We start from the raw sequence: 27,075 nt of genomic DNA, 5'->3' as shown, positions 1-27,075 counted from the left end.
TCCCTCCTAACCGGATTTCGATCACGGTGGCCAATTTCAACGGAGGTCAGTCAGGTATGCAGGAAACATTAAAAAGCACAATTGTGTGTGCAATACACAGGTGCAGTCTCTATTCCTTTACTCTCATAGTCCGGTCAGACGACAAACCGACATGACAGAAGAGACATCAACCGCAGGTGCAACGGCTTCACGTGATTTCTGAGGCGAAGGGGCTATCACACCATCAACTTCCTGACTCCGAGTTGCTACTAAGTAATTTATAAGATGGAAAAACCCAGTCACTAATATCATTGGCCCGACAAAGGATTTGAACATAGTACCTCAGCCACCGAGGTAGTCAAGAAGGAACCATAGCAACCATACATGCGTCCACAGAGAACTGCGATCAAATTGTTTCGCCATTGGTTCAAACTTAAACAATTGATATTGTGTGATTGTTGTACAGGCTTAAGCACTCTTAATAAAATAATGACCCATTCCAAAATTGCCAATTTGTGGGAATCGTTAAACAATAAATTTCTGTTTGTGACCTTTTACTTTCTTGCCATTTTTTTTCATGCCATAGGTTTCATTATTTACCCATCTTTAATGAGCTCAATTCTATAGCAACTTCAAAAAAAAATTAGTTTTCCGACAACTGCCACAAATTAACAAATTTGAAATAGGTCATTATTTTATTAAGAGTGTGATATATTTAAAGCTCTAGTTCATTTTTTTCTTTGAACGTGTAGCATGGTATGGCTTACGGACAACCCTAATTTTATGTCCATATTCTAATGAAACGTTTATTGCAATAAAAACTCCGCGTAGCTGACATTGCAGGCGGCCCATATCTCGCGTTCTCACGATATTTCACACCTCACTGACAGACTGTATAAGAGACCTCTAAACGTGCCTCAGAATATGGATCCAAGTGAGGCAATGGGTGTCGGTGCCCCCCACTCCTTGAATCATATAAAACGGAAATATGTACTCCATGTTAATAAATACAAATATTTTTTAATAATAAAGCCACTGTCATGTCATACTATTATCAGCTCTAAGACAATTCGGCTAGCTATTGACCACTAGTATATCTTATGTCATGATCCTGATGCTATATTTTTGTCTCTCAAGAGTCTGTTCCATTCAGTGTTCACCAAATTGATATTAGCCCCCTCAGTAAAACTAAATTCGTGTCTGTACTGCATCCTTATTCGCAGATATTGTGGAAAATTACTCCAACACTACACCTAGTTTTGATTTTTAACGTAACTATGAGGTAAGTGCGCTAGTTTTGCTGCGTTGCAACGTTCCGTTTCGTCAGCCGATAATTGTTGATCTCAACCGCTCCTGAGTCCTGATGGGCCGGGCGTGTGCGCACTTCGCCACCGCCCGCCGCCACCGCCCGCACCGCCGCCGCACCGCCCGTGTGCTGCCCGCGTGGCGCAACATACTTTTACTTCTGTCTGAAGGAGAGCTATCGCACTAATTAATGTGTTAGCTCCACATTTAAGTGACACTAAACGACCACAATGTCCTTGTCAATGATTGCGAAGGACGTTGAAATATTAAACAACTTTTATTGATTTTGTAATAGAGATAGTGATTTGTATCTATATTATACCATGTATATATCACACTATGTAATATAATCGTCATGGATGTACTGGCTGCTCTTCTGACTACCACTTCAAGGGTACAAAGATAGCCCATGGTGTATTTGAAGCAATCACCTTAAAGTAAAAATATCTCACAAATATTTCGTGATCGATGTTGCACGATAAATCAATCAATGATAATTGAATTAGCGGGCAAGCCTTAATATTTATTGCCAACGATAAAAGCTCATTGGATTTTTAGTTTTTAAGCCAAGTATTCAGTGTGGGTACAGTTTCATGGTGTGACTAAAGACATTCGATTTGATTCACAGGCCCTTGATAAGTTACATTTCCCAATGGTACGGTATAATTGCATATGTTATTCCGTACGCGATGGTCCTTGTGTTACTAGTTCCCGTTATATTTAACCAAAAAATTAGAGACCTCTAACATAAAGGGTCATTCCTATACTGAAGACTGGTAACACACTAACTGTTTCTCTTTATTTCATAATAATATATGGGAAAGGAAGTCTGCCTATCTGAAATCTTAAGAAGGACATAAGATAAATTAATTTTGGAATAGTACATATTAGAAATTTTTCTCGGAAAATTATTTCACGCGGACGGAGCTGCGAGCAAAAAATAGACTTTTTCGGGTATACAACGCAAAAATAATTCACGCAAACAATTCGCCGGTACAGCCAAAAGAATAAGGAGCCTGTTGTGTATTTGGAGTTATGATGTGATACGAACTGTTAATTAACATATCTATATATATAAAAATGAATTTCTGTTCGTTAGTCTCGCTAAAACTCGAGAATGGCTGAACGGATTTATCTTATCTTGGTCTTGAATTATTCGTGGAGGTCTAGGGAAGGTTTAAAAGGTGAGAAAAATTCGAATAATTGCCGGGAAAATCCTCAAAACAGCATTTTTCTATTTCCCATACAAACGTTTTCTAACTAATACGTAGAGTCAATTTGAGCTTTATTGCTATTGTATAAAGTTCACTGTTGTCTAAGCAATGTAGGTGTGTTCCTAACATCAAAGCAGTGTGCGTTGGAGCACAGAATATAATAATGTAATGTCGCGTTCTGAAACTCAACAAAAGTGATATCGCGGACCCGACTAAATTAAACAGTCACAAAATTTAATATACCATTAGTTATTTGGTTGGCTTCACGATATTATTTCTTTTGTTTTACTTTAAAATGCATGTTTTCGTTATGGACAATTTTTGAGCTACTTTTGCATATCTATACTTATAATAAATCTGTAGAGAGGTCAATTCTGTACATGAAATATATTTCCAAAATAACTGGGGGTGATTAGGGATCGATACTGATGCCAAAAATGCAATTAGTAAAATTTTTGTCTGTCTGTCTGTATAACCGTTATAGAAACAAAAACTACTCGACGGATTTTAACTTAACTTGGTACAATTATTTTTCATACTCCTGAGCTGGTTATAGTATACTTGAAAATGTTGGGAAAACGGGAGAAGTTACTCCATTTTTTAAGCTTCCGTCATTTCGTGTGCAACCTTAATGGTTAAAAGTTCCTTCGATTTCACCAGGATCCCATCATCAGACCCTGACCGGACAATCGGACCACCTGCATGCCACCATAAATTAAAAAAACATCCCGACAAATTGAGCACCTTCTCCATTTTTGAAACCCGAAATCCACGCGGGCGAAGCTGCGGGCGGAAGCTAGTATAATATATATTACAGTAGTTTATTTGTGTTCAAGTGAGAGAACCGGATCTTGTACCTATTTATAGATGAGGATTCCGCACCAAAATCCTCGTAAAGTGGTGCTTCAATGACAACAAATTTATTCGTCGGTAGGAGAAAATAATTTTTTTCCAGGCTTGAAGCTATACATAGCTAGCTAATGGTAAGTGTATTTGAATCCAAGGAGAGGTGAATCCGCGAAAGAAGATGTATCTCTAAATCGTCAACCATAAAAGAATACAACTTTATCGCTATAATAAATTCATTTTATGTTTTTCACATAGTTTTATAGCGTTAATATCAATCATTCAGCTTCATTTAGAATTATAGACCAATAAAAACATTAACTCAGAGGTCACACCCGCGGGAAACCAAAAAACTATAATCAATCTATATTTACGCGGATGTGAAGCGTGACCATCGAGATAATTATACAGGTTGGCTTTTAGCTCATTCATCTCCTTATTAGTTTTACCACAACGTTATTAAAACGGTGAGGTTTTCCTAATAACGACGTAGAGGAATATATTCAACATGCAAACTTTTTAGATAAAAATTTACCGACATTTTTCTAAGAATACCGGTGAGCTAGACCAGGATTGGAAGTGTCTAATTTGACGATAGGCTCATTCCTATCAAAAAGAATAAACTCAGCGGGCTGTGCCTCTGCACCGGTAGTATCTCCATTACGACTTCATAGATGCCGCCAAAACTCTTACCACTTGGTTACTTTTCCGTTATTTGTATAATCGGATAGAAAAGGACACATCATTTATTTCCGTAAAATTGTAACGACCAATTACGTATATTTACAGATTGCAAGGACGAAATAATAAATAAAAATATAATGTACAGTAGCTACATTGCCCTTGATGTAACCTAAACAATATATAATTTATATTTTTACATTATAATTCAAGCATCATCGATAGCATTGGGTTAATATATTTACATTTTAATAATCGTTTCAAGAACAGCCTTGCTGTTTAGTGACCGTGTGTGGTACTAAAGACAATGTTCATTGTTCTGTTTTCTCATCCAGTTCTACCCGCAGGTCTCTCCTGCGCATGCGTCCATTTGGATAGGTATCACAACTTTGCCTGCTTCTGCCGCCAAGCATTCCGAGTTGTATCTCATTCAATTCAGTAAAATTACACGATTTTTAATATATCAAATTGAACTGCCATGGTGAATTTGTCAATGGCAATTTTATATAAAACAAATATGTAGCATCTTTAATCTTTAAATAAAATAAAATTCCTAGAACGAGAATCGAACTTGATATCTCATTTATCCGCGATACACACTGTCCGATGTTATTTAATTATAATAAGAGCTTACATCACCTGCAAGGCCTTTAAATGTCACAAAGTAATCGAATGCACTTTTACCCAAAATGGCACAAACAATGCGCCCGCGCCGTTCGCTCACTTCACCCAGCGCGCGGAGTTCAACAATTATGATTATATTAAATGTTATTTAAATTGAGGCAATAATTGGAGTCCACTTTCAATTCTTTAAGTTCCACTAGAGTTATGAAAATATTTCATCGTTTATAAAAGGCTATAATTACGATTATTCGCGGGCCACAGCAGTGATAATGTCGAACACACACAGCTTTAGCATACTTTATAAATAGAATACTTGTTCTCTAGATAAATTTAAAGAATCAAACTAGCCATATTAGTACCAAAACAGAAAGCATGCATTTTTATACAGTCCATTAAATAATGTGAAATGCCGACAAACACGTGTCAGTTTAAAATTCTTATCATGTGCATTATTTATTATTCTTTTACATACATACATAACATCACGCATTTATCCCCGAAGGGGTATGCAGAGGCGCAACTAGGGCACCCACTCTTCGCCAAGTATGTTCCGTCCCATGATGTGATAGGGGGCGAGCCTATCGCCATATCGGGCTCAAATTCCAGACTCCGGGCTGATACTGAGCAGAAAAACCTAAATATCACTTTGCCCGACCCGGGATTCGAACCCAGGACCTCAGAGCGCTATTGTACCGGACATGCAGTACAACTACGCCACCGAGGCAGTCGAGCAGCATTTATTATTCTTTTACATATTTTATTTCATATTAATTTTACTTGTAAGTCTTGTAGAATCGGCCCCTATCACATAATGGGGCGGAATACACATAGAAAGAACTGGGTGCATTAGTTACGTCTCTGTCTAATGTCTGTCTGTCTCTGTGAACAAGTTACAAATAAGTTTATCATTTAATCGACAAAAGTAATGTGTCATAAAATATTTTTAAAAATACAAATAAATATGATTAGATAAATTATAATCAAGTACCATTAAAGGAGAAGTACCAAAATTAAACGCAATAATAAAATGCATCTGTCTGCGTAACCAAATTTATTTGCATAAGTTATTGAAATTTGTATATTAATATTACATCGGTGCACACAATTAATTGAATAAAGTAAATAAAACCTACCTGTTTATCTCTTTCCCTTTAATCCAGCCTTTGCTTTGTGTTATTTCTATTTATTTTTCTAACACACCTCAAAGTCCGTGATGCAGGAAGGCCAGCAGGAAGGGCTGACATCAGCCCCCGAGGCCGCGAGTCCGTCGGCGGCCGGCGGGCGGCGCGAGGACGGCTTGCGACACCGCCTCCCGCGTCGTATATATACCGAGCAGACTCCTCCGACAGCATCACACATCCACCGCACACCAACCAACGCTCACCATGAAATCCTTCGTGAGTACCAACCACTGTTCGTGTGATCACTCACCGCAGAAACCGCTCGGATTGTTTACCAGATTTACTCTTTTTGAGCGAACTTCAATATTGAATCTGATAACTGTTTTTATAATTTTTACAAAATCTCAAAAGAAATATCTATCAGTTAAATTTCGGCATTAATTAGTAAAAGTTTCATCACACGATATGTCAGTTGTCCCGCCACCTGTATCTAATCTACATTATGTTTTCAGATCGTAGTCTGCGCCCTCGTGGCCGTCGCTTTCGCCGCCGAGGCCGAGAAGCCTCGTGAGAAGCGTGGATTCCTTCACGGACTCAGCTCCGGCTACGGATCCGGTTATGGCTCTGGGTACAGTGGTCATGGCGGATACGGCGGTTACAGCCTCGGTGGATACGGCGGATACAGCGGAAATGGAGGATACGGCGGTTACAGCGGTTACAGCGGCTACTCCGCCCCCTCTGCTCAAGTCATCGCTGTCAACAAGGTTGTCAATGTACCCAAGGTGGTGAGCGTGCCGCAGGTGGTCAGCGTGAACAAGGTCGTCTCCGTGCCCCAAGTGGTGACTGTCAAGAAAGTCGTCGCCAGCCCTAGCTACAGCTCCGGCTACTCCGGCATTGGCGGATACTCTGGCGGATACTCTGGCGGATACTCTGGTGGATACTCTGGCGGATACTCCGGCTACGGTTCCGGCTACGGCTCCGGCTACGGAGGTTACAGCGGCGGATACGGCAGTGGCCACGGCCACAGCGGCTGGTGGTGAAGTGTCTAGTCAACGCTCATTGTGATCCCGTTTAGTGTAAATATTGTTTAGTTTTTGTTCAAACAAATATATTTTTTTATTTTTGACACAACATAGTTTTTTAATCAACAATCCATATCATTCACGATTGAGTAAAAATTAAATATAAAGGATATCTTAACTAAAATATTTAGAAATACCATAATACATTGAGATTCAAAATCACAATATCATTATGGTAATAGCACTGTATAATAAAATTTTATTGATTCGTGACCTCTAAAATTCCCACCACAACGAGATTAACAATACAATTTGACTATTAATTCGTTTGTCCACGCGGAAGTATATAATTAAGCCTCCCAAACAGTGATCTCTGTGTACTTATCAGTAAGTTCAAGGTTATACAATAATATGAACACGTTGATGTCTTTTGTATGGACACCGTAAGTATAAACCAAGCTTTATCGGTCGGTCTCTTTTATCTTTACGAGTAATAAAATTTTAACAGATCGAAGTCTGTACATTACAGATATTGAAGAAAAACGAATATTGGAGGTCTTTATTACAACAACAGAAGCCAAAACAACTGTTTTTATAATTTTTGTCTGTATGTCCCTCTGTCTGTACGTTTGTTCACGCATCACACAAAAACTAACAGTTTTCACTGGTTTATTGCTAGAGGTCTAATTTAAAATTTAGACTACAATTACCAGGGTAAAAGTAAATCGGGCCTGTTATCCCTTAAAAATCTTTTTCACGCAAGCGGAACCGCGAGCAAAAGCTAGTTTTTGATATAAATCTTCCAATAATGTTATTAGTTCTGTGGGTGACAATAACTATAAATAAGAGCCCATTGCTGGTGATCATTTTAAATAAATTTGTATTTAAAAAAATTATAACCTAAAAAGCGGTAAAATTTTTGAAGATAAGGACGAAGGTTTCAATTAAATTCGTTTTAACTCGTGTATAAAATTAAATCTTACATCATATTTTTATTTAATTTATGGAAACAAACTAGCGACTGGGTCCGACCAGAGGTTGTGACGCAACAACGTAGATCCCGACTAGTCGCCAATCAAGCGACGACAAATGTAACAACACAAATATAACATCGACAGTGAGATGCTGCATGCGAATATATTTCTATATTTGCATAACATAATTAAAGCTAAATATATAATTCGTATATAGCGAGTTGTTGAACGAAGAAATATATATTTTATTACGAAATGACTGGCAATTTTATTAGGATTTGTAGAATGTTTTATGGATTTGTAAATTTAACTTGATGGCCTTTGATGAACGGCATAAGGTTTATGAAATTATTTTTTGGCCAGCTTCGGCCGAGCAACAAATAAGAGGTACTAGCAGCCCGGTTGTTCATACCGATAGCCGGTGGAAGTGACGAAGATTTGAATCAAGTTGATATACTTTCACTTAAATAGGAAATAAACTCATATTACGATTAAATAAAAGATCTGCTCTAAAGCAAATTAGCCGTTTATTGTAATATTTATGCTGTAGTGCCGTAAACTGATTAGAGGAGCTTAATTAGAGGAAGCCGCGATCTTTTCTGTAGAAACTGCTCTCCGAACTGGTGGTAAAATAAAAAGTAACCTTATATTATTATTTTTATTATATTAATTTTGTTCCAATCCAGAGTGACACGCACAAGCCGTTGCAGAAGCATATTACAATAACTGCAAAGATTGACGCCATTAATAAACATGAGAGGGACCACTTGAAAAACAATATAAATTATAACTAATAAAGATGTTTTTATACATATGTATATGTTAATAAATTATATGCAACGACCCCGACCTATACAGATAAGTCAAAATGATTCGACGGAACTCTAAGGCACTATGTAAATACACTCGTCGCATATATACGAACATACATAGTATGTTTGCGTACATCGACGTGAACAGAACTTTACCAACGTATTTACATACATTAAACCAGACTTCAAACACACATCTTTAAATATCATGTTAATTTTTTATTTGGTTAAATAAATTATAAATTTTATGTAGATAGATTAATTAAAAAATAAGTTTTCTTTACCTGTATGTAAAATAAAATAGAGTTCGTACCGTATTTCAATTAAATTATTTTTGTTAGAATATTATTAACTTAATGATTATTATCCGCCCTATTAATATAGTACTTAAATACCTAACGTCAGCAGTTTTAGCATCTAGATGTGTCATTAAAACAACTCTGTAGTGCGTTGTTGTAGATAGTTCAGTCAACAATAAGAATAAGTCCGATTAGGCAGTATTATACAACTATTATGAAAAACCCGCGAGAATATCTATAAAGTTAATAGTTTTATTTCAATATCTTTGGCATAAAAATAAAAAGTTATTATGATACAATTACGTAGTATGTGTGTGTGTGTGTTTACTTTTACTGTTACTGTGCCGCTGTATATAACTCTAGCAGCTCAAGCTCTCACTCCTATTGTTTAAGGGTCACCAACGTATTCATGAATTTTCTGTCAAATTTCAAATTAATTTTTAATTAGTTGCTTACTTGACTATAGATTTACACAATGTTTTACTGCAAAGAATACTGTAAACCCAAAAAGCAAGAATATTATGCTAATTTTACTTATCTATATTCTAGATATGACATATTATAACCTAGTTAAATAAATGAATTATTACTGAAGCATGTCCCCTGTCCGCCGCCCGCCGTCCGGTGTCGTAAGGTAAGCTTTAATTTCCTGCGTGATGCGGTGGTAATCAAGTTTCAAATCAGTCCATATTCGCGCAGTGCGGCGGCAGATAAATCTCACGTGAGGCAACATCCACGATCCAGGCCCTGCGGTGTACAAGACGTGTACATTGAAGGATTACACCTCCGGCAGTGGGCTTGTTTTGTCTGTCACAAATTACATTTCGTTTGAGACAATGTAGGACTTACAGAACGTCTTTAGTTATGCCATATCCTTCCACTTTAACTCTAGCTGAGGATAAACATACAGATTACGAGTTCCTTACATTATTATTATACGTTAGATACGATTTTCATCAGTTCTTTTCATAATAATTAATATTGTGTGAGAGTTTGTATGATAATTCTTATTTTTTTAAGCACAGGTTTCGAATGCCTTTGGCTATCTTTTAAACATATATCGCTATCAAATTGTTTACTTTCTGTACAAACACACTTCTCTCGCAGCGAAACCTTTTTGCAAGTCAGGAATAGGCGCGGCCAAGAATAGTTTGCCAATTGATTGACCTTAATACTTACTAAACTGTGATTTCTCTTCTAAAATGAATTTATAACGCGCGGTAATGTATGTGGTGGCGGGTTGCAGCGGGGGGCTGATTGATGGTGTTCGCTACACGTTGGCCAAGAGACCGCTCCGCTAGTGTTGCGAATAGTTCGCGCGCTGGACTTGATGTGTTTATCGCACACTCTTTACGCAACCGGCAATTGCAAAACACAGAGCCGGGTGAGGGGTACAGATAGAAACACATCATATTAATGGCTGTGGAGTGTGTGCCAAGGTCTAGCTGCCTTCCGGAATAAACACTTGTGTTTTGGAGGTCAGGTTATGGTAGAGCTTTTGGATATTTCTATTTCCATATATTTGAAGAAGTTTACCTTAATCGTAATAAAATAAAGATTATTTGTTCCTCGGTGTTGACTGCCTCGGTGGCGTAGTTGTATTGCATGTCCGGTACAATAGCGCTCTGAGGTCCTGGGTTCGAATCCCGGGTCGGGCAAAATGATATCTGGGTTTTTCTGCTCAGTATCAGCCCGGAGTCTGGAATTTGTGCCCGATATGGCGATAGGCTCGCCCCCTATCACATCATGGGACGGAACATATTTGGCGAAAAGTGGGTGCCCTAGTTGCGCCTCTGCATACCCCTTCGGGGATAAATGCGTGATGTTATGTATGTATTTGTTCCTCAGCCCCGTTATACATAGAATAGATCCTATATGATATTGCGTGACAAGCTTTTGGCGCTGCCCACCCGTCCGCAGTAAATTCCGTGGTACTAATATCAAATACGATCACAATTAACGACCGTATATCCTTTAAGCTCTAAACATAAAATAAATAACCTACAATATTCTTAAAATTTTATTTTGGACATACCTAATTGACTTATTAATTTCTTTTAATGTTAATAAATACAGTATCGATTACATTGTTGTAATGTAGAGCAATAAGAGTTAGTAGTATATATTAATAAGAGAACTAGGCTGTACAATGACATAATCGGGCAGTAGAACCGGTCGCCTTGCTGTGAATAGTGACTAGTGAGGCGCCGCGCCGTCGCCGCGCCGTCGCCGCGCCGTCGCCGCGCCGTCGCCGCACCGTCTCACAACAGTAGATCCTGCGAGATGTGCAGTCGATGAATGCGTGCGTATAACTTTCAAATTCAAATTCAAAAGCCTTTATTATTGATTTTACAATGAGTTTATATAGAATATAAGTGTGCACATCAGTCCGGTTCCAAATCTAAATCAGCATGTCCTGCAGACACATAGGCCTCCTCTAACCTCTTCCATTCTTCTCTGTCTCTTGCAACTCTCAGACACAGCGGTCCTGCAACCTTTTTTATGTCATCAGACCATCTGTTTAATTGTCTGACTCTTTTTCTTTTGGTGTTATAGCGTACAACTTTACTGACCTAAAAATACTAAAGCGGAGTTTGTAATTACGATGTTCAGGTTTTGTATTTTTCAGGGCAATGTGCTCTATACCAAAGCTTTAATTTATGCTCTTCGGGTCACGATCACTTGACACGTGTTTTATCAAAAAACACAATTGACCTCATGAGACTAACATAAAGCAAAGTTGTTGGATATCTTAATAAATTTAAAATACATGGCCATACTGCATAGTCAACATGACTCTATTTCTCAACGAAGTTTTAACCATCCCTTATTTTAAAGTCTGAAGAAATCAACAAAATTGTATATTGGTATCGCTTGCCGTCACGTGGGTGATGTGTTTTTCTCATTATTTATTTGTAGACATGCTCTTCTGCTTATTTATTTCTATCAGAAACACTAATTGTTTATAATTGTTAATGTTCTACATACAACAAGCCAAGTAAATCGTATTCATCGGAAATCTAACGCCTTCGTAACGTAATAGCAATGTTACTCAACTACATATTTACATTCTCTGGATGCTGGCTGCTTTTGACAATTCCGGCTAGAAATCTTTAGGAGAGGCCTATACCGAACATAAAATTATGTTCAACAGTGGACATCATGTGGCTGTTGATGAAGATAACTTTAGGTTATTTAGGTCACCTAATAGTAAGCTTCCTAGCTTACTTTTAGGTGACCTAAATAACCTAAAGTTATCTGACGGTCTTCCGTCTTACTAAACATAGTAAAAGAATCGTTGATGATCAAGAGTATTCCTGCCTTGACACAGGTGTTACGCGCCTACTGTTATGGCTGAGCAATTCCAAACGCGTGTTAATATACTATCCACATTAGAAGTATGAAATCAGACCGTAATTGGTGTTAACAGAGCTGTTACTGCATAGTAAACATAAGAGCGAGCCGCCAGAATGTATTGCACAAATTTTTCGACGTTCAATCAATTTCTTGGGTTCAGTGGTAATGAACTGATTATTACGTCGAAAAGATTAATTACGAGGCTTTCAAAGTTTGTGTAGCGATTATAAACTGACGCTAAATTCGCTATTGACTAGGAAATAAAAAAAAAACAGAAATACAAATCTAAAGAAAGATTATCTAACCTAATAAGCCCTGCGTATTGTGAATGCACTAGTTAAACCTATGCCTAGGCATTCCCCTTCCGCGTCCTTCATAAAGACATAATGTTATAAAATAATATTACAACAAGTCCATAATTTAATACTAAGGTAATTAAGAAGGTGAGAATATTTTCGTCATATGAACGCACGCAGCGATTGCTCTACTAATGTGGGTAGTGAGTATTGCCGCAAAACAAGCGCTGCGTGACTGCGACATACGAACTATGAAACTAATCATACATTCTCTCAATAAAAAACCAGCAATTACTAAATAAATCATACAGGTTTTATTTAATTTATACTAACTAGCCTTTTATCAGAGCTCCGCCTGCTTGATATAGTTTTGCCGAGATAAAATCCTAAAGTATACTTTTCCAAAACCAACAGTAACCTATATCCATTCCAGAGTCTCAAATTATCCTCATAGCAAATTTATTAAAAATCGGCTCTGTAGTGCAGCAGTGACAGCGTTACAAACAGACAGCGTTAGTTTCGCATTTATAATATGAGTACGTATAGAGATGTGAGGATGGTTGATTTAATCTGGATTTACTGATCCGATTCGGAAAATTCTTTCCTTAACTGAGGCTATACTATCTTTGAATGCTATACGCTACTTTTTATAGCGATAATAAACTTTTACACTTTCGGAGCTGCGAACCGAAACTAATCATTAGCATTTGAATTCTAGAACTTAGTGTATAAATTGATTTTATCCCTCTACTTTTCAGAACAAATATGGTATTATAGTCAGCAGCTTCACCATATAGCCAACTTCCACAACTCGTCAAACTATGAAAGTAAGCTAAATAAACCAATGTATGCAATCACTGCAAAAACTGCGGCGCTCAGCTTTTTAGCTAGGGCAGATATATATATATGAGGTTCCCACTGAAGTTAAGAGTACAAGTGTGAAAAAACTGATACTTACCAAAAAATTTGGTTGTATCCACAAAGCTCACCTCGTCACAACTTACAAAAATGTTAATTTTAATTTTTTTACATTAGGTGTGATGAATTGTACACAATATGCTACGAATTCCTAGCTTTAATTATTCGAAGCGAATTCACTGTATGTTTTAATTAATTTTGCCTTTCTTTCCGAGGCTGTCGGTATAGTTTAAGGGCAAACGTGACATCTTCCGTCAAGTGAGTGACGCGCATCTCCTCATTAACTTGTTTATACAAATATTAGCGCTTCCACTATATTATATCCATAAATCGACTGCTTTTTATTTTAATAATGAAATAAGAAATCAACAAAGAAAAAAATTTTAGTCAATTATTCTGGCATGGAATTTATTTATTGTGGTAAATCATTCTTTAGTACCCACATGAGTTAAATTGTTTAAAATAAATTGAAGATAAGCGAATTCTATATTATGATAACAGAAATTAAACAAAATTTTAGTTCCGATAAAAATAAAAAATATAAGTACGACTTAATTTTTTAAAGTAAATCGTACAGAAAAACAATAAAAATGTAAAGTTCTCGAAACTTGTATCTCCTTCACCTCACTTCTGTTTGTCTACTGAACGCGTTACATCTGCGATGTGTACAATCTGTGTGAAAATTGCACCCTTGTACGTACTACGTGTCAAATATCAGAGCAATTTACTCAATAAACAAGCATACGACAATTATCACATTATGTGTACATTTTTTCTACCTTAATAGTCATCCTGATGTTGGTTTCGCAAAGTTAAATGTATGTGAGGCACCTAGCATTCGATTTGTATGATTTTATTTTTTATTGCATCCGAGTCAGAGTTAATAGCCTGCCTGATGGTAAGTGGTCACCGTCGCCCATGGACATGAGCAATGCCAGAGCACAGCCAGCCTACCCTAAAAAACTTGTTATATAACTCTTTTGAACTAGGTTACGTAGGCGGAAGTTTATTCCAGAGTGGAAAAAATTATCTCTGGAATCGCACAGTGCTGGCACTGGGGTTTTCAGACGGAATGGATGAACTTTTCTCCAAGGATGGGAAGTCCGATGATAAAATGCAAATGAGAGTATCATCTCGAATAGTACCACAGAGTAGATAATTGGCTATGATAGGATATTTGTATCCGGTCAAATAGCGACCACCGTACACAAATTATTCGCCATAGTGGTCCTCGTCTTGGTCATTTCATCTACAAAACGCGCACAACCACGTTTCGCGCGAGGGTGTTGCGGAGTTTCGCGGGGTGAGGGGACTGACTGAAGCACTTTCCTTGACTGTGTACACTTATGGTGTCACACACATTGTAAGCGGTTAGGGAACGAAGTACGGCGCGTCCTTGTGGATGAAATTATACTATAAGTGCGTCGGCCTTCGGGATCAGTCTATGTAGATCCCGTTTCAAACAAGCCGGTATAAATGTGTCAACTACCGGGGGATAATCGTCTCTCGCCAGTCGAGACTCTATTTGGATCCGACTTTGTTTATCATCAAGAGGCCTAGATCGTACATTTCAGGAATCCACCTCCCTATGCTTGGAAATATTACTTCTAAAGGGTAATATTCTGTCTCTTGCTTAACTCTGAAAACAAAAGAATACCTACTTATATTTTGAAGTCCTTCTCATAATTCCTTATTAATTAAGTAATTTTAATAGAGAATAAAAAGTTTAAGAAAGCTGTCACTGTGGTTTCTGGCGCACAGGAAGTACAATAATGGGTTATAAAGTGACAATTGTGTTGCATTTCAGATGTGTAGCTGTTAGCTTTTTTATTACTCCTGTGCCATCCATCGAAATTTCACATTTACGGTCTTTTTTATGTCGTCACCTAAGTATATACCTATGTAGTTATATAGGGATTCAACAAATATCTTAGGATTCCCAATATCCAAACCTGGATATATCACACGTGCCTGAGTAACAAACACGGTGTCAACAAAAATCCACCAACAGGCATTGGAGTAATGTGACGGTTTAATATTCAAAACCCGATTTTTATACTTCCTTTGGTGAAAAAGAAACAGGAAAGTAATTATGAACGAAAAGACATTAAACAGATTAACTAATAAGTGGTCCTGTACCGATAATATTTACTAGGATCTAAAAAAATATGCTCGTGACGTCTGCGATCTGCTGCTATAATGCAAATAATATATGGCAGATGTGTCGGCATATGCATTAATTACAATAATGAGATATTGCGGCATCTACCCTGCTTCCATCTCCCGCCACCCCTCACCGCCCCTGCCAGCCCCCGCCGCCACCTCGCGTCACCCCGCTGTCACCCAACGCGCCCAAAACACCCGCGACAGTTTTACAAAATTAAGTGACCTCACGCGCGCCGCTCCGACTATAAAACACTCACGCGTCTATGGGCTCAGCATCAGTCAGCCGACTCCTCCCGACTCTCACTAACCAACAAAACCAACAAAATAAACAACATGAAAACCTTCGTAAGTATTCGAAATTTAAACCAAAAAAAAGCATTAATTTTTCATTGCACAATTGCTTAAATAGGTTTGCAAAACCTAAATCTACTAATTTTAAATATATAAGTACCTTAATATTTTCCTTTCTATTGAAACTAAAACTAAAATACTTCTTTTCTGTTGAAACTAAAACCAAAATATTAAAATAGCCTACCATGCAAGATCTAACCACATCCATCCTATTTGAGTACCAAATATTTTCTAGAAACATTCGTAACAAAGGTTTTCCAATGTTTTAGGTGTGCATTGTCCTCCTCGCCGCCGCCGCCCTGGCCGCCCCCGCCCCAGAGGCCGGCAAGCGCGACAAGCGCGGCTTCCTCTCCGGCTGGGGAGGCTACAGCTCCGGCTGGGACGGCTACAGCTCCGGCTGGGACGGCTACAGCTCCGGCCTGTACGGCGGCAGCCTGGGCTACGGCTACGGCGCCAGTGTTGTCAGTGCCCCCATCATTGAGCACGCTCCCGCCATCGTTCATGAACCCGTCATTGTCAAGAAGATTGTTTCTGTTCCTAAGGTAACGACCATCGTGACACCCGCTATTTATATGAAAGAGCTTTATATCATTTTCATTTATATGTTCAATTCCAACTTCATTGCATATTTAAACACAGCTTCCTAAGGATTTACAACGGAGAGTTAAAAAATTGATGCCATCAGATACATTCCACCATAGAGCTGGACTTCAATTGTTGTGTTGTGTGCAGGTGGTGGCCGTGAAGAAGATCGTGTCAGTGCCGCACGTGGCGCACGTGTCGTACGCGCCTGCGCTCTCCCACGGCTGGTGGTGAGCGACTACATCGACAAAGCTGCTCTAGAGCACTCTTGCCAAATTTTATCATAAACAAATGTTAATATATTGCTATTTACTGTTAAGTTTCTCCTTTACTTCGTTTTGTAAATAATGTTTTTGTTCAAACATTTTTTGTACACAATAAACAAAGTTTAAACAAATAATATAATCTATATTTATTTATCTGCCTCTCTGTTCATTAAGAGTTGGTTTTCGTCACACTGGCCATACGAATTATTACCAATTTACACTCATGAATAATAAACAACCTACAATGTTATTGAACATAGGAATCTAATCACGCAATAACAAGTGCGTAAACATTGAGAGCAACGTGTGTAGAAACAAGAACACATTGATTTGTTTCGCAAATGTTCCAACTTCATTAATCAACCGACATCCACACACATTATGGGTAATAAATAATTACATTTAATAACAAATAATTAATGCTAATAAATAACTTTTCCAATTACTATTTTATTTATGTCACGATATAGTCGTTAAAACCATATACAGATAAATTTCGTAAACGAAATAATATTATAGTTAATGAAAAACGACATATATAAAATATTTTTAAAAAAATAAACAAAAACAGCAGCTACATATTTTAGATATAATTTTATAACAATTCAGGGGCTCTTATAAAATTTTGCTTAAAAAATGGTATTGTTGCGGGAAATTACTTTGTTGTTACTATTTTAGTCGAATAGTCGGCTTAAGGTAGATAAACAATACGACTGGTAAATTTCGACAAAGATGTAAAGAGAGATAAGAAAGCGTTACAAAGTGAGACAGGCTCCGCGCACGCAGCAACGCGAATTGCAACACTCGCCCGCTATCAACCAGCCGACGTAAATATGTATCACATATGTAGCGGTGTCAAGGGGATCATCGCGAATCTATGCATCTAGCACAGATTCAGCACATTGTGACATTCTTTATTCGCGGATAGCGCAAGAGGGTACGCCTTCTCATTGTTATTTACATATTGATGCGTCATAGTTAATCGGTGATGCCTTGCTTATTGTTTCCAGTACAAATTCGATGAAACAAAAAAAAAACACCGATGGGTTTAAAGCATAACACTTTCTTTATTAAACAATCAATTTTATCGCTCTATTGAAATTAATTAAAAGTAACCAGCAATGCTTACATTATTATATATCTTTTTTCATATAGAGTTTATATTTTTCTTTAAAACAAGAAAATAAAAGGCATTTTATAAACATCGTATTGTTCTTTTTTCAAATTGTTTCATTAGGATTTACAGGCTTCCTTAGATCCGACCCCTGGAAAAGTAACGACAAAACAATTTTGGCCGTTGCCGTGTGCTTTAAGCCGATCAATGTTTTTAATATTTATTCGAAAATTTGACCTTAAAATGTGATTAAAAATTATATTATTTTCATGCTTAAATCATTTCACGTTCATTTTTATAGCTTTATTTCTCCACATCTGGCAACACCGTAGTTAATACGTATTTATAGGCTGTGCATACATTTGTATAATAAATAATATTACAATTTTATCTTCTCCAATATCGTCTACTTTTCACAATAACGTTCTAGTATGTGACGACTGCGCGCCGCGTGACCTCCGACCGCGTGTACCCACGCTCTTGTTTCATTGAAATGTAATGTCATTTCACAACGATTTAAAATGTCCGTCGTAATGTCAACCTTTATTGCCTAAATGTGAGAGATTTTTTAGTTGTACTTACATGACAAGTTACATCGCCAGGGGCCTCGCGCGATTACCTACTTAGGGCCTTTTTATGTCACCACCTTGTAACCACCACCAACCAACGTATATCAAGCATCTTAGCCTCCTAAATTGTTAAAATTCGGAACCTTTATTTATTTGTTGCTCTTGCCCTGGGCCTTGAGCCTACTCAGGCCGACAGTGCTTCTCCTGGCCTCTGAATCGAGAACTCTGCAATCATTTATTTCCTTTGACATTTTCGTCCTCCCTCACCCAATTCATCTTGACTTTCGTAAAGTATTGTGCCGCATGTTTTATATCAGGCCCGCCCTATTTAACGATGTTTACATGGCTAAAGTATAATTACAATAAAATGTGTTACTTCCCGCAGCCCATGTAAGTGGAAGTGTTTTTTGGTGCGGTCGCGCGGCGCGATGCGGTGAAGTTAATGAATTCCGGCGGCGCAGTGCAGTAACGTGTTTTTGTCGCGCGCGGCGGCAATGAGCCGAGCGGTTCCTCGTGCCGCCAGTGACGCCACGCGGAAGGAAGCGCCGCCGCCCGCGCTGACAGCCAGCGCATGCACGCTGCACGCTTACTCAAATAACTATATGCATATAGAGCTGCGAGAACCAACTAACTCGTCTTTTACGAATATTCTATACACCAATTTAATGTTTTCTTTGAGCATTTGGTATATTTAAAGAGCCTCACAGTGCTTTTCAAATGTGCAAAGTAGATTAAACAAGATTTTACACTCGATTTCGTAAATCAGTCTTTTTTTGTTGGGGTCCACTTATTGAAAATATTTTTCTATAATATGATTACCCCGCAGCTTTCTTGATATTAAATTCCTCAGTTTATTAAGGAAAGAATACACAAAGTTATGACTCACCTGGGACTCGAAATACGCGGCATAAAAACTACTAGTTCAAAGGTAATAAGCCAACCGTGACATTAAACTCGGGGACCACTATATGCATATTTCGACACACACTGAAATATCATACAGTGACAGAGTGCTAACAACTCTATAGCTGGTGCGAGACATCCAGCCGGAGCCGTAGTGAAGACGGCAGGGGCACGCGCCGCCAGTCGCTCGCCCGCCGCCCGCCCGCTCGGACACCCGCTCGATATGGACATCATCGTGAGTCATCTAACCTCACACAGTCCACATATTGTACTCTGCACGATACTTCAAGTACACTGGGGCCCGATATCGTCTCCGAGGGAAGTGCTACTCATCAGAGGGAAGCTGCAGATATTAACATGAACACGACCCACACTTCACCTGCACTGCACTATTGCCCCGTCTGGGCGCTTTTGATGACAGAGTGTATAAATATTTAGATTGTTCTTAGAAGTTAGTAATTGCACCAGTATTTTTATATTACGGTCGTTCTATATAAAAAGAATAGCTAAATTACATATTGTGCTTCAGGACTTATACATTGATTTCAAACTAAGTCCCTAACATTTGATTCAATCAGACTAAGTACTTACAGCCTGTCTCTACAGCATAGTTCTCTGAAACACATATTCAGAACAGTATGTAACGAATGGTGATAATTTTGTTTGCGTCAGGCTTCATTGTTGCTGCTGTGCGTGTGCGGCTGGGCGCAGTGCGAGCCGCTGCGCGCGGCGCATCACCGCCGAAGCCACTACGGCGGCGTGTACGCGGGCGAGTTCGCGCAGGAGTACGAGCCGTACGTGTTCGCCGCGTTCCCGCTGCACCCGCCCATGCCGGTGCTGCACGTGTTGTCACCGACACCCCTCGCGCCCACCAAGCGCGACCTGCTGCATGCCGGCTCCAAGCACCGCCCGACCTACTCGCGCCCTGCGTACGCCACCTCCTCCTCATCGTTCACGGACCTGTCGCGGCCGCCCTCCGCGTACGCGCATGATGACTACCCGCGACCCTCGTATTCGCACTCGGACTACAACCGGCCCGCGTACTCTGAATACCCTCGGCCTTCGTACATGCACTCAGAGTATACGAAGCCGTCGTACGTGAGCTCATCATACGTGCGACCGAGCTACGCTGACGTGTACCAGGAGAACTCATACAGTCGGCCCGAGCCGCAGCTGACTTCGAACGAGGTTGATTACCCCGCGCAGATGTACCCAACGTCGGTGGCGCACGTGACGTACGCGAAGCCACCGCCGCAACCTCAGTCACAAATTGAGCCTCAGTCCCAGGCGCAGTCGCAGCCACAGACACAGTACCCAGCGAGCCAGGAGACCTCGCCTACCATCCTGTACGCCAAGCCGACCGCGCATGGAGGATACTCATATCAAAAAGAGCCGACAAAAAAACAATCAGTACCAAAAAAAGTTGCGCCGACCGAGTCCCCTGTCATAATTAGAGTTCACAAGTACAGGATAACGAGGACGTGATGCGCTTCATGCGGCACGCACGATGGGAGAGAGAACTAAATACTTAAGACAAAAACTTTGACCACACGCAGCTGAGCAGATGAGGGCAAACGTAATAAAATACATACCTATCTAAGTATAGGTTCAATAAATAATACCGCTACCACTTATCCGCTACTGTAGCTTCATCACTACCAACGGGCTTTCAGGCCTTCAGAGCTTTCAACTATTTACGATATATAGAACATGGTTTCGCCTGCTCCGTCCAGACCATGCCCGGCTGCGTGTGACAAAGACCTATATTATAATAATATAGTTTCAAGCTCACTGTAACACAATAACTCGATTTGGCGCCGGGAGAGTAGACAATGAGCGCTGCACATAGTGCGCCTTATACTGGCCACGTCAAGTTCATCATTTAGTGTAAGCATGTTTTTAACTTTATTTATTATTATTTGTAACTTATTATAAGATAAGTATGGGTAATTTATATCGATCACACATCGACTATCGACTAGTATAATGACAATTTCGAACTGTTACGAACTAAACTGAATCGTTTGCAGGTAGAGCGGTGCAGTGTTTCTTATTGAATCTCGTGAATCACGCCCGACTCTTCAACGATTGTATACAATGTTAATATTCTAACGAACACATATTGTTTTATTTGTCAATCTAACGGCAGTGTATACTTAACTAACATAATAAATAAGGAAACAATATATATATTTTTTACCAAATTCTTTGATTGACCCCCACGTAAAAATTCTCTAGCTTTCTTACTTATTTACCCAGTGGCCTACTAAAGCATCAACTAACTCCCATTCTCAGCAGCGCCGCGATGGAGAACATAAAAATAAAAAAATCGCTCTTCAAAAACAATGTTACTTCATTATTGTAGAGAACGAGTTTCTAATGTAGAGAGTGCAATGTTCTACATTATACAATATCAACCTGGTGCTACTTATAGAGTGCGTAAAATATATTATTATGTTAATTACGTTCTGTGAATAATAATTAACACAGAGAAGAACCAATGACCAAGTTTGGTGCTCCGTCTCATGCGAAAAAGCGCCTGACTGTAAAAAGTTGACACACAAAAGTAGGTAAGTAACCTTAGCATATTGCAAATTGAATGAACGTCATGATTTACATATCCATAAACTACAATAATGCAGTGTACAAATAATGTTAATGTGCATCATAAAGATCACGACAGGTTTTACTTTCTTCGCTAATAACTCCCAGCACGTAAACGGCAGGAAGCGGCGGGCGCCGTGCACGCCGACGGCAGTAATTACCCACATCAGTGACGCGCGTGCTCGACACCTGATGAGTTACACGCGGTAAACCAATGACGTTTTACAAATAGACGCGTCATACACTAACAAAATTGCACATAAAAACAGCGCACTATTTACTATAGTCACAGCCCTAGCGGCTCGCATTGATACGGCCCGAATTAGCCCGAGTATGCCTAAATGGGCCCGAGCATCGACCGCCCCGTCGCAATGATAGTCGAATAAAATGCATTTATTAGTAAAAAAATAAGATAAATAGTGTATACTTATTACTAACGTATGAAATGAAACATTTTTTTATACACAGTTGGAGTATAATTTGTACATCGTCTAAAACAGGAAGGCATTTTATTTATAAAAATACAAAAAGTTAGTAAGCCGACTAGCCGCGACAGTGGTTGGAGGTTGACTAAATGAATGTCGGGCAATTACCTTGCTTTCGTCTTGCTAGTATTGAGCTCGGACAACGTATCTATGTAATAAAAACGTCTTAGCGGTAAATATCGTTCTAATGTAACTATTTCACAATAATTTTTATTGGAATTAAAATAATAATAATATAGTTTACAATAATAATGTGTAACTTAGCGGTAACGTGCCGGGCGAGTAATGGCGCGCGTATGGCGTCGACGGAGATTCCCGCCGCTTCCGCCTTGTGCAGGCGCGGCGCTAGCGAGCTCGGGGCTCGCAGCAACGGCGTGTGGTTGGTTGGTTTGGGCGTTATTTTGACCGGATGTTATAAGTAACTATCACTAAAAACTTTGCTCACGCTAATGAGCTATTCATTAATAAACTTAAAGATATATTTTATAATAGTTAAGTATGCAAAAAACCTGTCAAGCTGTGATACGCTATTGGGGGTCACGGGGTGAGAATAAAGTTTCCTTATAAAGCTCTTTGGAGGAAACGGTTACCTTCTGTACACACATGGTGGGTAATAAGTATTAACCAAAAACAATATAATCACTACGTTAGGTACTGATGGAAACTGAAATTATCTCCCTAGAGTTACCTCCAGCACTCTTAAAGTAGGTGCCTACCTTACCTTCCTCGCAGGTACAAGTAAAATCTAGTGCTTGACATAAAGAAGCCTTTGAATTGAGAGGTCAGAGGTACTTACTACTAACAATCCCCGAACATAATATTGCCTCTAGCATTGTAAAAATCCTTATCTTTTTATTAATTTACTAGAGAAATTGGGTCGTTGAATAAATTAAAGAAAAGGGAAAGAAAATTTAAAAAGCTTTGAATATAATACTGGCGCAAATATTTCATGAATATATTTTATACTTCATTGTGCCTGCGGATATGTAGACTTTTCGGATGGCCAACAACCAATCAACTCAGTCCTCACATGACCAAGAAGGCTGCAAAGTCTTCCGGACGTCGAGAGAAAATTATAATATAAAAAACCGCGATAAAGTTCGTAAAATAGTTTTATTTCAATATTTAAATATTGTAAAGCATTTTTTTTAAATCAGCCTGGCATTAAATCATATTATGAACTTGAGCTGTTATTTCCTTCCTCCTCGGTTACGGTTCCTACCCAAGGTGCGGCACGGCGCGTGCAGTTGAACAATACTGAAAGAAAAAGGGAGATACATAATAATATAATATTTTACGATATTATGTTAAAAGGTGTTTTTATGATCCTAAAATTTAGAAGACAATAATAAACCAATTTTATATAAAAACTGAAACTAAAATTAAGGCAAGCGATATCTAGTTTCAAAACGTATTTGTAAACAATAGGTTTTTAGAACGCATGTCTAGTGCTGCGCATTGTTCGATTAGTAATTTCATAAAATTAAAATGAATAAGTACTTATGATTTTAAATTTAACGTTTTTTTTTCATTTAATATTATCCATTTTGGTTATAATTAAAATAAATTGTTATTTTATACCAATCTCATTACCCAGTCCATTAATTAAAAAATAAATACTACTCTTAGCTATAGAATTTATGACAATTTAAACTAGTTTATTATCAAGCTTACCTATAAGTAAATCAGAAGCATACATTTAAATGTTTAAGTAAATTATTGTTTAAGTTAGTAAGGCTTTACTAATGAATAAATAAATTAATTATATCACTAAGTGCTGCTAGCGAGTTTGCCCACTACAAAGTCCCTAAATCATTATAGGAATTCATAGCGTCACCTGTGAACACTAGCGCCACATACTTAAAAAATCCATTATTTATTATGGGAGTAAATTACCAGAATAAAAATTAGGCTATGCCAGAACATGACCTACTTTTGAACCAAATTTAATAGAAGTCCACTCAGCTGTTTCTGCATCTACTTCCAACAAACATCGAATCATTTTCACAAACTTTCGCTTTTAATAATACTTACCCCTCCCTCGAACGGGCTTGAGCATTAATTTCATAGTCCTTTTTGCCGCACGAGTTACATGAGGAATATGCAAAGCATTACGAATAAATTAATACAATTTTGTTTTTTTTTAAATATTTAGCTACCAAGATATTTCTTATTAAATTGTCTATTTAAAGCGTTCATCGCAAATTAAAATGATATGTACTTTAAGAGAAGATGATAGGAATCAACTAAATATAGTGTTGGGGCTTTCGCCGTTGACGATGCCCGGTAGTAGTTGTGTGTTTGTAGGCCAAAATAGTTAACGCCAAACCACTTTGAAGCTTAAGAGTTTATTGTAAATAAAGATATACGTTTAGTAATCTGAGTCGCACGTTTGTTTATAATAGTTTAGCGCGTGACGAGTGTTTTGTGACGACTGTTTTATTTAGCACATATCGACGAATATATGTACGATAATTGCTGTATGAGCATTATTGGCTCGTACATGCTCCCGGGGGAAAGGTGTGTATACTCAGATCACCAAACTTGCGTTACAAGTTACATAGAATAGTAAAAATGTTACAAAAATAGCAATTAAAATAATAAGCACACTATAATTTTTTACAAAAGAATTATTATAGTTGAAATCTTGTCTCTATTGCTGGTTGAGGCTTTAATGTCTTCCGACGTCCATCTTCTATTTCAGCATAAGCGGCACTATCCCCTATTTCTATGTTCTCTGCTATCTGTGGAGTCTTAACTGCTGTGGGGGTATTACTGTTCTTACACCGAGGAAGATATCTTTTAGCTTGCCATACGATGATAGCGAAGACGATTCCTCCCACCAGCAAAGTGCTAATCGAGTAGTTACCAATGTCGTGGATGCTCAACTCGTTGGGTAATCTCTCTTGTTTCTTCTGGACGGTTATCTGGTTGTCGACCAAACTCTGATCCTCTGATAAGTTCAGTTTAGGTAGCACAATCTTTGTATTTTTAAACGTACTCCACATATCATTCGGTGAATCAATAGTAGGTATTTCCAAAGAAATGCCGATGTTGGTTTTACTACTAAAAACGTTGTGTGAGTATACTGTAGCATCGTTGTGTTGTATTACACAATCCTGACCTATGGCAAGAAGTCCCGCCTTTGTCATAATTGTTGTTGTAATTTGATTTTCACATACGATGCGGGTCGAACAGTCATCGATGCAGTTATATAACCATATGTTTGGCCTATGTAATTTTATCCATTTGTCCGAGCATGGCTGTGTTATCCAATCACATGTGATATTATTGACATGTTGACTCAGCAGTTTGGCTACACATGATGCAGTGACTCCATTCAGGGTTTTTATTGGTGTGTAGGCGTGACAGATGTAATCATCCTCCGTCATAGTCGTACATTGCTGAAGATCTATTTCTTCCATTTGTATGTAGGTATTCTTTACATAGTTCACTCCAATATACTTTGCTGTTATCTCTATCACCTGACATTGGTTGGTAGAGAGCTGTCTAGGTATTGGTATATTGCGATATAATGTATATTCATCATCGCTTAACAACGGAATATGCAGTTCAAATAGTAGGTATTGTTGAGTGAGACGAGCTTTGACGTATATAAGCTTGTAAATATTTTGAATGCTCGCTCCGTTACTGTTTTTAATTGGTAGAGTTAACCTTTTCGATATAATTCCGGCAATGTAATTAAGTTGTTCTGATAACTGCTTTGGCGTGAATAGTTTCCTATCGAGATTTCCATTATAAATATTTGTCAATGCATCTAGGAGCATTTGTTGGTTTCTTCTCAATACGGAAAGTAGTAAACTTGCAGTTATTGCTCCAGCGTTAACGTCGTTCATCGTTTTCATAATTTGAAATCTGTTTTCTATGACTGCGGTATTATATTCCGTTTTTTCCATGAATTGCTGAATCACACCTAACTGCGTTTTTACGAAGTCTTCATTTTTCGTCATAATGTTGTTTTCTGCTTCGATAATGAGTGTCTGATTTCTTATCAACTGTAGTAAATGTTGTTCGTTTGTTTTGATTTTTTGAATGTCTTGACTCTTGAGAGTATTTTTCTGCAAAATCGCTATCAAGGACACCAAACAGAGCTCGCGCCACATTTCCTACTCCGTTGAAGTAGCCGCGGCGTTTACGTTTGTGATGTTGTGATAGTAGCAACATGTTGTATTCATTCAGTTTATTCATTTCGAATCTTAGTTGTTCTATCACAGAGAGACAGGGTTCATTCGGCATAGTGTCACATAGTTGATCTAGACGATTAACGAATTTCTCGACCTTTTTTGTACTTTGCCAGAATGTTGACAAGTTGTAGTATACTAGAAGTTTCCACTCATCGTGTATAAGTTGAATACTTCCCACGGGGTCAAAGTAAATCGGTTGGTTGTCGGTCAATTGCGTTATTTTAAAATGTTGTATGGGTGTAGCATTTCCACCTGTCAGCATTGTTAACACAAGTAGTAGTACTATTAACAAGCTGTTGACTGTTTTCGTCTTTATTGTCGGAGTTATTTTCTTCTTCTTACAATGCTCAGCGTCAGGACCTTTTCGTGAGACAATTTCCAT

The 27,075-nt window shown here is 38.4% G+C and overlaps 3 protein-coding genes across 3 annotated transcripts; all 3 read left to right on the top strand.

Moving 5' to 3' along the window:
• Nucleotides 1–5,969: 5,969 nt before the first annotated feature.
• On the top strand, nt 5,970–6,901 carry LOC115449606 (keratin-associated protein 19-2). Its single transcript, XM_030177469.2, has 2 exons — nt 5,970–6,046; nt 6,283–6,901. Exons 1-2 carry the CDS (start codon nt 6,035–6,037, stop codon nt 6,808–6,810), a joined length of 540 nt encoding a protein of 179 aa, XP_030033329.1. The 5' UTR covers nt 5,970–6,034; the 3' UTR covers nt 6,811–6,901.
• Nucleotides 6,902–15,847: 8,946 nt separating this feature from the next.
• LOC115449605 (neuropeptide-like protein 30) lies at nt 15,848–16,947 on the top strand. The gene is made up of 3 exons (XM_030177467.2): nt 15,848–15,959; nt 16,235–16,507; nt 16,698–16,947. Exons 1-3 carry the CDS (start codon nt 15,948–15,950, stop codon nt 16,779–16,781), a joined length of 369 nt encoding a protein of 122 aa, XP_030033327.1. The 5' UTR covers nt 15,848–15,947; the 3' UTR covers nt 16,782–16,947.
• Nucleotides 16,948–19,560: 2,613 nt separating this feature from the next.
• LOC115449609 (adhesive plaque matrix protein) lies at nt 19,561–21,587 on the top strand. Its single transcript, XM_030177472.1, has 2 exons — nt 19,561–19,634; nt 20,072–21,587. Exons 1-2 carry the CDS (start codon nt 19,623–19,625, stop codon nt 20,882–20,884), a joined length of 825 nt encoding a protein of 274 aa, XP_030033332.1. The 5' UTR covers nt 19,561–19,622; the 3' UTR covers nt 20,885–21,587.
• The last annotated feature ends 5,488 nt before the right edge of the window (nt 21,588–27,075 follow it).

This window comes from Manduca sexta, chromosome 11 (assembly GCF_014839805.1).
Source record: "Manduca sexta isolate Smith_Timp_Sample1 chromosome 11, JHU_Msex_v1.0, whole genome shotgun sequence".
Classification (NCBI taxonomy): Eukaryota; Metazoa; Arthropoda; class Insecta; order Lepidoptera; family Sphingidae; genus Manduca; species Manduca sexta.
This window is presented reverse-complemented; position numbering and strand designations above follow the sequence as displayed.